The sequence below is a fragment of the Giraffa tippelskirchi genome, chromosome 8 (assembly GCF_054371585.1).
Source record: "Giraffa tippelskirchi isolate mGirTip1 chromosome 8, T2T-mGirTip1v1.2.pri, whole genome shotgun sequence".
Lineage (NCBI taxonomy): Eukaryota > Metazoa > Chordata > Mammalia > Artiodactyla > Giraffidae > Giraffa > Giraffa tippelskirchi.
This window is the reverse complement of record NC_137282.1, coordinates 29,963,188-29,977,743: the sequence shown is the minus strand read 5'-3', so window position 1 is coordinate 29,977,743 and position 14,556 is coordinate 29,963,188. Positions and strand designations below refer to the sequence as shown.

The window sequence follows — 14,556 nt, the reverse complement described above, 5'->3', positions numbered from 1 at the left end:
CCTGCTTATTTAACTTATATGCAGAGTACATCATGAGAAACGCTGGGCTGGAAGAAACACAAGCTGGAATCAAGATTGCCAGGAGAAATATCAATAACCTCAGATATGCGGATGACACCACCCTTATGGCAGAAAGTGAAGAAGAACTAAAGAGCCTCTTGATGAAGGTGAAAGAGGAGAGTGAAAAAGTTGGCTTAAAGCTCAACGTTCAGAAAACTAAGATCATGGCATCTGGTCCCATCACTTCATGGGAAATAGATGGGGAAACAGTGGAAACAGTGTCAGACTTTATTTTTTTGGGCTCCAGAATCACTGCTGGTGGTGATTGCAGCCATGAAATTAAAAGACGCTTACTCCTTGGAAGGAAGGTTATGGCCAACCTAGATAGCATATTTAAAAGCAGAGACATTACTTTGCCAACAAAAGTCCATCTAGTCAAGGCTATGGTTTTTTCAGTGGTCATGTATGGATGTGAGAGTTGGATGGTGAAGAAAGCTGAGCGCCGAAGAATTGATGCTTTTGAACTGTGATGTTGGAGAAGACTCTTGAGAGTCCCTTGGACTGCAAGGAGATCCAATCAATCCATCCTAAAAGAGATCAATCCTGGGTGTTCCTTGGAAGGTCTGATGTTGAAGCTGAAACTCCAATACTTTGGGCACCTCATGCGAAGGGTTGACTCATTGGAAAAGACCCTAATGCTGGGTAGGATTGAGGGTGGGAGGAGAAGGGGACGACAGAGGATGAGATGGTTGGATGGCATCACTGACTCGATGGACATGGGTTTGGGTAGACTCCGGGAGTTGGTGATGGACAGAGAGGCCTGGCGTGCTGCAATTCATGGGGTTGCAAAGAGTCGGACACGACTGAGCGACTGAACTGAACTGAACTGAACTGTATCTACCTATCATCTCTCTGCCTATATTAAACTAAACATGAATCCATACTGATGCCTCCAACACTATTTTAGAACCATGGGGTTCATTCTAGATTTCCCCCTTGCTTATTTGTAACTTTTTTTTGACAGTGAGAAACCTGGCTCAGGTCTACCCAAACCACCGCTGATAATAATGACTCAATTCTGAATGAAGACAGAAACTAAAGAAGCAATGTGCTCTTCATAACAACTGTCCACACTAACCACCACTCTGCTGTGATGTGGCAGGGAACGTGGGTCCTGGAGTCAGCCCCCTGGGTTTGAGTTCCAGCTTCATCACTTAAGAGCTGTGGGTCGGTGCGCAAACCAGTTAAGTGATCTATGTCTCAGCTTCCTCCCCTCTCAAAAGGAATCATAAAAGGACATACCTCACAGGGTTGATGGAAGAGAAAATAAGTTAAAAGAAGAAAAGCACTTAGGATAGAATCCAGCTCATGGTACATGCTCAATAATTAACTTTTTTTAAAAAGTGTATACCAGAAGATTTATTTGACCAAAACCTCCAATAGCCAAGAGTGACCTGACAACTTCCAATTTTGAGTGTCTTGTAAATATGATTCATAAATCAAACTAATAAAAAAAAAGTCACTTCAGTATGGAAAATCTTCAGCGGTTTAATATTTGTTCAAGATGAATCAATGCATTCCTCTGCAGCAAACTCTTTAACCATAAGTTCTCCAAATTACACATCATTCCTTTAGCGTGCTGTCATGATATCTACTTTCAATCCTCTTTTATCATTATTACTGTTTTCCACTGAACTTATTTCCTTTTCCCTGAGTAAGTTTAATTTTTTTTTTTTTTTTTACTTGGAAGTCTGATCTTCCTTCGGGTCTGAAGTTTCTATTTTATTATGTACTAGTCCATCACTTTAATATTCCCAATGAGAAAGCAGCACATGGGTATTAGTATGCAACCTTGACATTTTAGGAATATTTTAACTCTCTGCACTGGCAGTTTCTTTAAAAATGTAAAAAATATCTGAAATATTTAGCCTTTGCAAAGATATGAAAGACATGTCTTGAATTTATCATTCAGATATATCTTATTTGAGCATTATAGCTGCTCTGTAGACAGCCTGTACTTTCTCCTCTAAAGTTCACGGCTATTGGTTCACAATTAAACAAGGTCTTGTACAGCCAGGTGAAATCAAAATATTATAGAACTGGAGACAACATGCAAAGTCGATCACAGCAATACTTACAAAACTCACTTAAGTGTCTAAGGAGTAACGTGGATGGGACTTATTCAAGAGAAGCTCAGGATTACTGTTAAACACACAGATTCTCCCACTCCCTTCTCCAGGACAGTCTTATGCAATAGACTTGAGGCTGCAAATCGGAATTTTTAATAAGAGTTCCAGGTGACATTCCTTATCAGGTACATTTGGAAACACTGATTTTAATCCAAGATCCTGATTTTATAAGGAAACTGAGTCCCAGGGAAGAAGTTCCCCACCCCCACCCCCACCCCCACCCACCCACCCAGCGTTTGGGAAGCGCCTCGTCCTATAGGGCTCTGTTCAAAGTCTGGGGACAGTGTGCTGCTGCTACGCATGGCCGGTGGAGTTGCAACTGGGTACAGCCTTTCAGACACACGGTTTGGCAATACATGTCAAAATACTAAATGTGCTTTATCTTTTGATCCTATGATTCCAGATGAAAACGGAATTTCTGAAATTGTCACTCAGACCACTTGCATCAGAAGCAGCTGTTGAGGTTGTGGATTTCATCATCTCGTGTCAATTGACTGAGTCATAACCTCTGGGAGTGGGACCCAGTAGTCTGCATTTTTAACAAGGTTACCAAGAGGTGAACAAGATTCACTGAAGCTGGGAGAAATGCCGCCCTTACAGGTGTGAGGGTCAGAGTCCTAGCCCGGGGGGAGATGCGGGCATCCAGACAGAGGGGCAGTTCCCCCACCCCTGGTATGGGACGCGGAACATCGGAGCCCAAGGAGGGTAAGAGAAGTGTGTGCTTGGATGGGGAGGAAGATGGACAACACAAAGATGCTGTCCTCAGGGGGCAGGCCCCACACCTGGTATGGGAGCCCACAGAGCTCGGAAGGCGTCTGGCAGGGGGAGGGCCAGGCATGAGGCATGCAGGCCACGTGGCCGGGGGGCGGGGGTGGTGGTGCCGGCGGTACCATCAGGGAAGGCGCCTCTGCAGCCTTGTTGGTTACATTCCCCGGTGTTGATTACATACATAAATACAGTGAGGACAAGGAGAGTCAGTTTTCTCCCAGGTCGAGAAGGGAGTGAACAAACATGAAAAGGAAAGAAGACCGGAGTGAATGCTGTGATGCTGGGTGTGACGTGAAGGAATTCATGTGACTGAGAAAGAGATATGCATGTAAATACGTTTACTAGGAGGGCTGGGGTGGCCCTCCTAGAGCGATGAGTTCACCTAAATGCCCAAATGCCAGTTTATAAATACCATTCCTTGCCCACAAAAAGGAACTGGGTGAGGTCTCTGGAGAAATAGCGGAGTCAGGAGGTGGGGCTGAGAAAGGATGAAAGGAGCCTGGAAAGTCTTCTTGTGCCAGAAAACCAGGAAGTGCTCAAAGAAAGATGGAGCTACGTCAGAGGACACAGGAAACAGACCGTAGGAGCTCCCGTCCTCGGCCAAATCTAGACAATTTGAGCATAAAAAAAAAGATGGTGTAGTTGCCAGGAACTCGGGGGAGGGGAGCATGGGTACAGAGTCTGGGGAAGATGGGAGTCTTGGAGACGGAGGCTGGTGATGGTTGCAGAACAGTGTGAATGTACTGAGGGCCCCTAAACTGTACACTTAAAAATGATTAAAATAGCAAGCGCTATATTTATTTTGGCATAAGAATGATGGAATGGATTATAACACACAGAATAAAAAACAATTCATAGGTCCCTAATGATCAAAATTTTTTAAAAAATGACAACAATAAGGGCAAAAAGAGATAGGGAAAGGTCTTCATATAAAATGCTGGCTGAGGGACTTCCCTAGTGGTCCAGTGGTTAAGAATCTGCCTTGCAATTCAGGGGACACGGGTTTGATTCCAAGTTGGGGCAACTCACCCCTCAACTAGAGAAGCCATTTGCCACAACTGCTGTGCCCAAGCACTCTAGAACCCGTGCTCTGCGACTAGAGAAAAGCCTGTGCTCCACAACAAAGAGCCAGCTCCAACACTTAAAAAATAAAATGAAAATAGAGCCAGATTTGAAAGCTGATAAATAGAAGGGAAACACACATCATTTTGGAACCATCAATGTAATAACTGATGTATGTAAGCATGGAAAAAAGAAAGCTGAGCACCAAAGAATTGATGCTTTTGAACTGTGGTGTCGGAGAAGACTCTTGAGAGTCCCTTGGACTGCAAGGAGATTCAACCAGTCCATCCTAAAGGAAATCAGTCCTGAATATTTATTGGAAGGACTGATGCTGAAGCTGAAACCCCAATCCTTTGGCCTCCTGATGTGAAGAACTGACTCATTTGAAAAGACCCTGATGCTGGGAAAGACTGAGGGCAGGAGGACAAGGGGACAACCGAGGATGAGATGCTTGGATGGCATCACCGACTCAAAGGACATAAGTTTGGGTGAACTCTGGGCGTTGGCGATGGACAGGGAGGCCTGGCGTGCTGCAGTCCATGGGGTCGCAAAGAGTCAGACACGACTGAGCAACTGAACAGAACTGACTGAAGCATGGACCTTGGATAAATGCCAAATCCACTGGGTGAGAGGTGTGTTTAGGAAAAGGACATGCACGTAGTCTCCAAGTATCACCTCACAGATGGTTACTAGTCACCGAGGAGAAAAGAGGCCTTTACACAGGTATCAAGTACACACCTGTCAGACACCACCCTGGGTGACATGGTTGTGCCCGTCAGAGGACGTCAGAGGTCTCCTGATGTGATGAGGTGGGGAGTACGAACCTAACCGTGGTGTTTTCTTGACAAGACTTTTCATCTGAATCTTGAGGAAATCATCGAAAACCAGATTGGGGGATATTCTGCAAAACTGCTAGCCTCGACTCTTCCTCACTGTCATGGAAGAACTTTTAAAGAATAAAAAGCAGGAAGGAGACTTCCCTCTGATCCCTGAGCTAAGATCCCATGTGCCTTAGGGCCAAAAACCCAGAACATAAACAACAGAAATCATGTAACAAATTCAATAAAGTCTTTAAAAATGGTCCACATAAAAAAAAAAATCTAAAAAAGAGAAAAAGCAGAAGGATGTTCAAGATTAAAGGAAACGAAAGAGACAGGACAATTCAGTGCCACACAATGTCCTTGACTGCATCCTGTTTTTTTCTTTAAAAAAAAAACCAACCAAATAGCCATACAGAACGTTTTAGGGTAATCGGGGAGATATGGGTATGGACTGTATGTTAACTAATACTTATACAATTTTAACTGGGGGGGGGTTGATAATAATGCTATGGCTATGGCAGACAATGTCCTTATTTTTACTTTTATTCATGGTTGAATTAAAAAAAATCTTTATCTATAGACAGACATAAAAGTAATGTGGCAACATGTTATTATCTCCTGGTGAATCTGGAAGATAGTTACATAGGTATTCATTTTATCATGCTCTCAATTTTTCTACAGCTTTCACATTTTTTCAAAATAAAAAGAATCCAACTGTCTTGGGCATGTCTCAAGAAGTAAATGGCTCCAATTTCTTATTGTTTAAATATTAAAATAACACTATTACAACAGTAATAACAATATTCCACATATTTAAAGACATAAAGACAGGAACTTCCCTGGAGGTCTTTAGATGAATGAAATCTTTCTGTCCAAATTGGTTTCTCGCTTCTTTTGTTGTGGTTGTTCAGTCACCCAGTCAGGTCCGTCTGTTTGCAACCCCATGGACTGGAGCATGCCAGGCCTCCCTGTCCCTCACCATCTCCTGGAGTTAGCCCAAGTTCATGGCCACTGCATCAGTGATGTCATCCAGCCATCTCATCCTCTGATGCCCTTTTCCTTCTGCCCTCAATCTTTCCTAGCATCAGGGACTTTTCTAATAGTTGGCTGTTCGCAACAGGTGACCAAAATACAGGAGCCTTAGCTTCAGCATCAGTTGTTTTTTGTGTAGCTATAGTTGATCCTTTTATCATCGCTCTATTGTGTTGTTTAAACAAACCACATGATATATTTATCCACTACAGTCTTTATCAGACATTTGCATGCTTCACTTTTGGGCTATTGTCAATAATAAGCCCTAAACATTTTGGTACATGGATCTGATGCATATATGTGTGAATTTCTCTAGGGATACACCTGGGAACAGAATCAGTAGGTCATAGGATGTGTGGATATCCTCCATTTTCTTAGATACGGCCAAGAAGTGTCTGTACCAATCTGCATTCCCACCCATCACTGATGACAATTCCTGTTGCTCCACATACTTAGCAACACCTGACATTATTACATTTAAGTTTTTGCCAATGTAGTGTGGTCTCATGGACAGAGGAGCCTGGTGGGTCCATGGGGTCGCAAGAGTCGGGCATGACTTAGCGACCAAACCACCACCAGCAGCAGCTGCATGAGTATTTCTCATTGTGGTTTTAGTTTTCATTTCACTGGTTCTTAACGATGTTGAGCACCTTTCCACATGTTTATAGGCAAAATCTATTTCTTTGAACATGCTTTATTACACAAACCTTTTTTCCTCTTTATTCAATTTGAAAATCCACAAATCAAATGAATTTGGGGGATTATATTGTAGTTAATTTCTCAAAGCCAAATTCACAGCATTGAGTCAACATCAGGAAATCAAGAACTAAGAGGAAGAAAGATGAAGTGGAGAAAGAAAGACTGATAAATAATAAGTAGAAAAGAAAGATTTTAGTGGAAAATCCAGAGGGATAGGAAAGGAGATGTAAAATTGTTTTAAAAGATAGGGATGAGAGAATACAATCGCATCATTTATTTTATTTCTTTATTTACTTATTGGCCCTGCTGTACAGCACTTGTGATCTCGGTTCCCCAACCAAGATCAAATCCAAGCCCCCTGCACTGGAAGCCGGGAGTCCCAGATCCCACCTTTTAAAGAAGCTGTTTTTCATGGATTACAAAGTTGGAATGGGGGAAAAATGCAAATTAAAGATGGTAAAAGGAAAATGGAAACTTACATTATTTTATTATGTAAGGAAGAATGTAAACGGATATTTATTCTAACAGTCTACCCCACAGAGCATATAAGAGGTCCCTTCTGAGCGCCTCACACATACAAACATGGCATTTGAACTTTTGTTCCTCTGCACTAAGACAGCTATTAAATGTTTCCTATCCTTTTAGCAATCACGGGGTTTGCTCAATGTGGCTCTTCATCTGCAGTTACCTGTTTGAGGCTGCTTACTACTGAACTGGAATGATTGTTGCTGCCTAAGGTGTTGGCATCGTAATTAACTGGAAGGGAAGCGGCTGTGGTAATTGAGCTTTCTGGTTTGGCCTGGCACTGGGAATTATATGCCTCTCTTTTTTTTTTCTTTTTTAAATTTTTATTTTTTGGCTGTACCACTTGGCTCCCTGACCAGCGACTGAACCCACACCTCCTGCACTGGATCATCTGGGCAGTCCCTCATATGCCTGTCTTTTTAAGGACTGTCTAGACAATAACGTTTAGGAACTGTGGACTAGGGTTACCTATTCATAACAACTAATAGAGATAGAGATGTTATTTATTTTAATACTTTGGATGCAGAAAAGCAAAAACAAAAAAGTCACTAGTTCGATCTAGGGGGAAAAAAGTTCTCTTTATTTAGAAGTTCCAGTTTATATAATCCCTGATCTCCTGGAGAGACAGGGGATATTAAAATATTAAAAACCAGTTCCTCTTGTCCTACATGTGAGTTGACTCAATAGCTTAACGATAAAGGTTATAACAATAATTCATTCAGAGATGTATTACACGCTAGTAACAAATTCTTACACACATCCTTGAAAATGGAGACCACATTTTACAAAGAAATAAACTAAATCATATCAAATTACTGAAGAGTTCTAGGCCAAACACAGGATTACAGATGGGTTATTTAATTCTATTAGACTTGGGTATTTCCTTCCCAAGATTCAGTCCCAAATTCTTAGCCCTTTACAGAATTTTCGGATGGGCGACTTTCAATGATATACTCGCAGTCCTGACCTTTTGAGTCTTGACCTTTAACTTTCTGCTGGAGTATCTCTAACTTCTAAAAATCAAAGCTCATATCAGATCCCCTTTTGGACCTCCTCCTTTATTTCAGCTATTTGAGTCCCTCCTGATGGCCTAAAATCTTGGACTTGGACCAGGTTCCTCCTTCTGGTCTAGTCACCACTTAATCTAATCAGGAGCAAATTCTTGCCGGATCATTCCTTTCCATGCCCTCCTCACTTTATTTCTAATCCAGGCTTTTATCTCTCTCATACCTATACTATCACGCCAGCCTCCTTACTAAACGGCTCCAGCCAGTCTTGGGTTCTTGCACGCCAGATTCAGCCTGGAGTTTCCGGCATCCATGTCCTTCCGTAAGCCCGCTGGCCCTGCCACGCTGCTCCATTTTGGAATCATGTCCTCGCATCTCAACCCCATCCATTTGCCTTACCAATCATTTTCGTCAGCCCCCACTCTCATTTACTGTCTGAATGCTCCCCTTAACACTAAGCAAGTATACACAAGGCTGTGTTCTTTAAATTTTATGAGTGGCTCCATCTCCAGTGAAGTTAGCAAGAAGAAAAAGAAAAGCTGTTTTTCGTGGATTGTAAAGTTGGAATGGGGAAAAATGCAAATTAAAGATGGTGAAAAGAGAATGGAACCTTCTATTTTTTCATTATATAAGAAATAATGTAAATGAATTCCTTACAAGCCAGTTGTCTTTTGCACCTTACTTTTTTTCCCAGTATATGTATATATACTGGATTAAAAAGGATCCTGGGCATCCTTCCTTATCAGCAAACACATTTTTATGCAATGCTTTTTAAATGCCCGCTGAGTATGGACAATTCATTTGCTTAGTCCCTTAATGATGGACACTGGTGATTTTTCCAGCTTTGTTATTATCATGCATGCTACAATGAACATTCTTGCATATCTAGGGGAACTTTAATATCCACAGGTAAAGTAGTAGCCCGGAGGGACTTCACTGGTGGCCCAGTGGTTGAGGATCCACCTGCCAATATAAGGGACAGAGGTTCTTTCCCTGGTCTGGGAAGAGTCCACATGCCTCGGGGCAACTAAGCCTGTGTCCCACCAGTACTGACACCTGCCTGCACTGCACCAAGAGAAGCCACCACAGTGAGAAGAGCAGCAACTGGAGAGCAGCCCCCCCCCCCACAACTGGAGAAAGTCCTGGCGAAGTGCAGCCAAAAATAAACATTTTACATATCGCAGAACTAAGATTGCTAAATATGTATATATACTGGATTAAAAACATATATTTCAATTTGGATAGATATAACGAATTCTCTGTTGAAATAATTTTCGCTCTCCACTCTCGTTTTTGATACCACTCAATTTCCTGCCACCCAGGATCTGGACATTGACATGGGAGGTTTGTTTAATGGCAGCTCATCCCCACCAATATCAGTATTGGAGAATATCGGAAAGCTGGGAGAAAAGGGAATTGAAGGCCAGAAAACTGGAATAATCTGGGATCTGGGGCAAGAGACAGCATCATCCTTCTGAACTGGAACCAAATGAAATCTAAATATATCATCTATAAAATAGTGGATAATCTTCATGCTGATTTTATTTTTACAGATGTGAATTTAACCAAAACGAAATGTCATCGTCTTAACCCCTAGGAATTCTCTGAAGGAGTGGTACTATGTAAACTGAGTGAACTCAGAACAGCAGAGTGAAAACTTGATCGAGACAAAAGCCCTGCAGAGGAGCGACTTTCCTTTCTATCATCCGAACTGCTTTTGTGTGACCAAGTGTTCCCTGTGCCACCCAGTGGGGGAGAAGAAGAGAGCTTGTCTCTTAAATGCTTTCAAGTTTTGTCTGTCTATTTAGGGTCCCTTTTTGAAGTCTTTGGCTTCCCTAGTGGCTCAGCTGGTAAAGAATCCGCCTGCAACGTGGGAGACCTGGGTTCAATCCCTGGGTTGGGAAGATTCCCTGGAGAAGGGAACAGCTATCCACTCCAGTATTCTGGCCTGGAGAATTCCACAGACTGTACAGTCAGTCCACGGAGTGGCAAAGAGTCGGACTAGACTGAGCGACTTTCACTTTCACTTAAGTCTTAAATTTATGGAACAATAAACAACCATTGACAGCTGTGTGTTATTTTGGATTCCTCATCCGTTTTAGAAGTTGGGTAAGAATACTGACTTATCTGAAAGCTTATCAAATTTGAAATTAACTGAGAAGTATCATGCAGCAGTTTATCCCGGTGAAACAAACTAAATTGTGGCCATGGCCAAGTGTGTCACTTTTTTCTTTAACAGCAGGATGCAGACATTTTAAATATAAAACATGTTTTCTAACTGTTTAGGGGAGGGAAGCATATCAGAAGCTAGGTTTAAAGACTGGCTTGGCTGGGTTGCCAGATGATGTTATTATTAATAGTATACCATGACACAAATTTTGACCATGGTAATGGGCCAATTTAGAGCAGTCCAAAACAAAGCTGCTCCTTCACTCAGTAGTGTGAGAGATTAGTTTTGGTCTTATCTTTTTCCCAGCATTCAGAAGTACAACCTTAAGCTTACACACTAGGATGGCCCATCTCACCTGGAATAGGGTGAAGCTTGCCCTGTGGGATCACTTCCTGATGAACAGAGTGAGGCTGAACAAGGGAGCAAGCAGGGGCTTCCCTTTGTCACCGGTGAAGCATGGCTTCCTGGGTGTACACGAGGAAGACCTAGAAAGATACAGAAAGTGAGTTCATCTTGGGTGGCTACCTTCCCTGCCTCCTGCGCCCTCGGGTAGCTCCTGAGTGCAACCCTCTGAGCTCTCTAGAGTGTTTCGGGGTTAAAGTTTCTACTCAGATGCTCCAGGTTCGGATACAATCCCTCTAAGGACCTCGCCCGAGAAGGCAGGTCCAGTTCTCACCACGAAGCTGTTCCAAGCCCCTGACCCTCCATCCTTACTCTGCGGGACTAACCTCCCCTCCTCGGAGATGGACCACAGACTCCCCGACGGCCTGGAGGACCAAAGGCCGTCCCCACCTCCAAGGCGGCTGCCACACTAACCGTGCAGAGCCAGCTCCGCGCCCTGGGGAACCTCAATTCACTTGACTTCCTTACCCGTGGGTGAATCCAGGAGGGGAGGCGGGCGTGGCTGCAGACCCCCCTGAAAGCCCTTGCTCTGCGCTGTGTCCCGTGCAAGGTGGGGAAAAGCCTTTACGTATGAGGCGGCAGGATTAAGCGAATTCACACCTAGAGGTGAAGGACTGATCCCCGGGGTCTTCCTTGATTTTTTCCCCCACTATAAAAGCAGCTGCTCAGTAACCCGGAAGGCTCTGAATGGTGGGGACGGTGGTGCAGGCCTGGCTGGAGAGGAGTTGGGGGACTGGGAGGCTCCCTCCGAGACGGAAGGGCGGGAGGGGGGGTCAAGTGCTGTGGGTCCGGGCCCTGCCAGGCCTGCTGCCCGTGGCCCCGTCCAGCCCGGAGCCCGACGTCCGGCCCGACCAGGACTTAGTAGCTGCTGAATGAATACTTTAGGAAGGAGAGAAGTCCACGTTCCTTCCCGGACACGTCCAGGGGCCGGGCCGCCGCGGTTTCCTTCAGGCGCGCTCGCCCACACCTCCCCGGGCGGCGGCTGGGCTCGGGGCGGGGGACTTCCCGGGGCGGGGGCGGACGGAAGGGGCTGGATGCCCGGGGCGGGCACGTCCAGCGCGGGGCCCCGCGGGCCGAGCGGACGTGGACGACGATCAGGGCGGGGTGGTCAGCCGCTTCTCCGGGTATGGCCCGAGTCCACCCGGCGGGGGGCCCCCGGGGCACGGCGGGTCGCGGCGCTCTTGGGATTCGCCTTCGCTGTCCGCCGCGAGGCCCGCGGGGCCCCTCGGGGTTCGGAGGTCCCGGAGGGCCGGGCGCCCTTGCAGAGGCCCCCGGACGCGCTTCCCGGCGCCGGCGGGGCTTTTCACACTTTCCCTCCGCCCCCACCCCCACCGCCCCGGGAACCGCCCCGGTGTCCGAGAGGGGGTGCGGAGCGCCGCACGGGGGACCCTTTTGTGCCCTCACTGTTCGCTGGGACCTTTTGCTTCCGAAGGGAGCCTCCCCACACCCCTTTCCTCTCGGGGAAAGTCTTGTGGTTTCCCTGGAAGTCGGAAAGAGGTGGTAGGAGAGGGCTGCAGAGCGCTCTCTCGTTAGTTTCCTGTCCTGAAACTCTTTAAAAAAGATAATAAACCCCAAGCGTTCGGCCGTAGGGAGACTTTGCGGGTCCGGAGGAAGCAGCGAGCCGTGCATTCCTCCGTCCGCCCCCCTCCCACCTGGCCAGCGGCTCCCCTCCCCCGCCGCCGCCGCAGCCCGGCTCGGGCCGGCGCCCAGGCCCGCGCGGAGAGCCGCGGGAGCTGCAGGGTTAAGCCCTGGAATGTGGCGGCGAGGAATGTGCATGCAGATGAGCCGGGCGGGGGGCGGGGTGGCGGGCGTGGCGAGGGGGCGGGCCGGGCCCGGGGGCGTGATGAGGCGTGGTGAGGGCGGGTCCGGGGCGTGGCGAGGGGCGGGCCCATGCTAATAGCATGCAAATGAGGAGCCCCGTCGCCGCCTCGTCCGCCGCTCTGCCGAGCTTCCCGGATCCGAGCCCAGACGGCGGCGGCTCGGGCAGCCTGGGCGCCGCGACCCTCGGCGCCCGCAGGGGGACGAGGAGGAGGAGGAAGAGGCGGAGGCTGCGGCGGCGATCGCGAGGAGGAGGAGGAGGCGGAGGAGGGTTCGCTCGCCCGCTCCGACGCAGACATGGTGGACTGATCCCCGGCTGGGCCGAGAGCAGGGTTTCCTGAGACGCCCCCAGTCCCCGCGTGTGGCCCCCGCCGCAGCCCCGCAGCCTCGCGGGCCCCCACCCCTCGCCGGCGCCCGGATCGGGGTTGCGGCGGCCGGGCCCGGGCAGTCGCGTTCTCGCCGCGTCCCGCGCCCGGGTCCCCTATGGAGGCGCCGCCCGCCGGCGAGGCCGCCGACCATGCCTAGGAGGGCCGGGAGCGGGCAGCTGCCGCTACCCCGGGGCTGGGAGGAGGCCAGGGACTACGACGGCAAGGTCTTCTACATCGATCACAATACGCGGAGGACCAGCTGGATCGACCCCCGGGACAGGTGGGCGGCCGGGCCGCGGGGCGGGTACGGGGACCCGCCTCGGGAGCGCGGCGGCTGCTGTTGTCCAGGAGACCCGGCCGAGCGGCGGCGCCCGCGGCGCGGGGGGCGTGGGGCGCGCGGGGCGTCGCCGGCCCCCGGGGGGTGCTACCGGGAAGGGTCCCGGGGAGGAGGCGCGGGGACCGTCCGCCCGAGCCGGGGCTGCGTCAGCCGGGCCAGGCGTCCTGGCCCTGGGGTCCGTGGAGAGCCGCCGCAACCAGGCCCCCCTTGGCCACCACCTTCCCGAGCGCCCCGGGACCTTGAGACGCTCGGGGGCGCGGAGGCGAGGGTGGGATCGACGCCCTGGGCGGGCGCTGTGTCCGGTTAACGGACCCAGAAGGGCCACCTGAGCCCCGCTCGGAGCCCGCCTCCGCCCGGAGTTGACCAGATGGAGGCTGGAGGGCACATTCGGTCTGGGTGGCGGGGCGGGGCCCGGGGCCTCCCGGAGGAGGAAGGCCCGAGCGCCAGGTGGGGGGTCACCCACTGGCCAGGCCACCTGTGGCATCTCTGAGGGCCGTCCTTGGCTTCCAGCCTCGTGTGCACTTTCTTGACCCCGGGGCGCGCCCGCGGGCAGGCCGGAGGCCCCGGACGTGGAGGGGGTCCGGGCGCCCTTCCCCGCTGGGCCCGGGTGGTGGGTGCAATTGACTTTGTCCCTCAGATTCTGGAGACGCTTGTTTGGGGGTTTGCTGCCTGGTGTTTATCTTCACCTGAATACTTGTACTGCCTCCCAGATCTTGAAAAGGCAGATTCTGTTTTGAAATAAGAAGTGGTGACATGAACCGTGGAACTGAACCTTGGTTATTGAGGAACTGGCGGTCTTGAGCTTAGCATGTGTTCCTGTAAGTTTTTAACACACTTTTTATTCCTGCTCAGAAGCGAAGAGGAAAAACATGACATTCTAAGAAGTTTAGAAGCTGAAGTTAAGCTGAGTGTTCACAAACATTGTTCCTCTCGTCCATCTTTCTTTTCACCCTGAAAAAGAATATGTCTCATAGTTAGATTTTTAGAAGAATAATAGGAAAGATTTCTAATAGTAAATTTGTAAACTATTAAGGAAATATTCCTACTTATAAATTTAAATAATATACCATTAGGGAAAATTCCAAATCTTGGATGGCTATCATTTCTGAAATTTCTTTCCACCTTTTATCCTAAGAATATTGTTTTTGAAAGCTATTAAAGAGCAGTTATAAGAAAGTCACAAGTGGCATTATAAATTTATGGAGCAATCCTTGTTAAATTATTCATGAAGGTATCAGTTTAGGTTTCCCTCTTGAAATGAGAAAAGACACCTGTGCTGAGGTCACGTCTTGCTCCAGCCTGGTTGCCTGTTGCTGGCCTGATGAAAGTTATGGCAAGCATCACACCTTCACAGTGCC

The 14,556-nt window shown here is 48.2% G+C and overlaps 2 protein-coding genes across 5 annotated transcripts in view; one reads left to right on the top strand and one right to left on the bottom strand.

Moving 5' to 3' along the window:
- The window catches only part of DCTD (dCMP deaminase), a 120,242-nt gene extending 107,817 nt beyond the window's left edge, over window positions 1-12,425 (bottom strand). Inside the window, exons 1-2 of one of the 3 annotated variants that reach the window (XM_081521968.1) lie at window positions 11,144-12,425; window positions 10,629-10,758 (exon numbers count right to left, since the gene is read on the bottom strand). The gene's annotated coding sequence lies outside the window, so the exon portion shown is untranslated. The remainder of the gene's footprint in view (window positions 1-10,628; window positions 10,759-11,143) is intronic. The other 2 variants (XM_081521972.1, XM_081521979.1) reach the window with 2 other exon arrangements.
- Window positions 12,426-12,620: 195 nt separating this feature from the next.
- Window positions 12,621-14,556, top strand: part of WWC2 (WW and C2 domain containing 2) — a 136,365-nt gene continuing 134,429 nt past the window's right edge. For both annotated transcript variants that reach the window (XM_081521964.1, XM_081521965.1), the window contains exon 1: window positions 12,621-13,141. In XM_081521964.1, coding sequence (XP_081378090.1) covers window positions 13,011-13,141 — 131 coding nt within the window. In that variant the 5' untranslated portion in view covers window positions 12,621-13,010. The remainder of the gene's footprint in view (window positions 13,142-14,556) is intronic.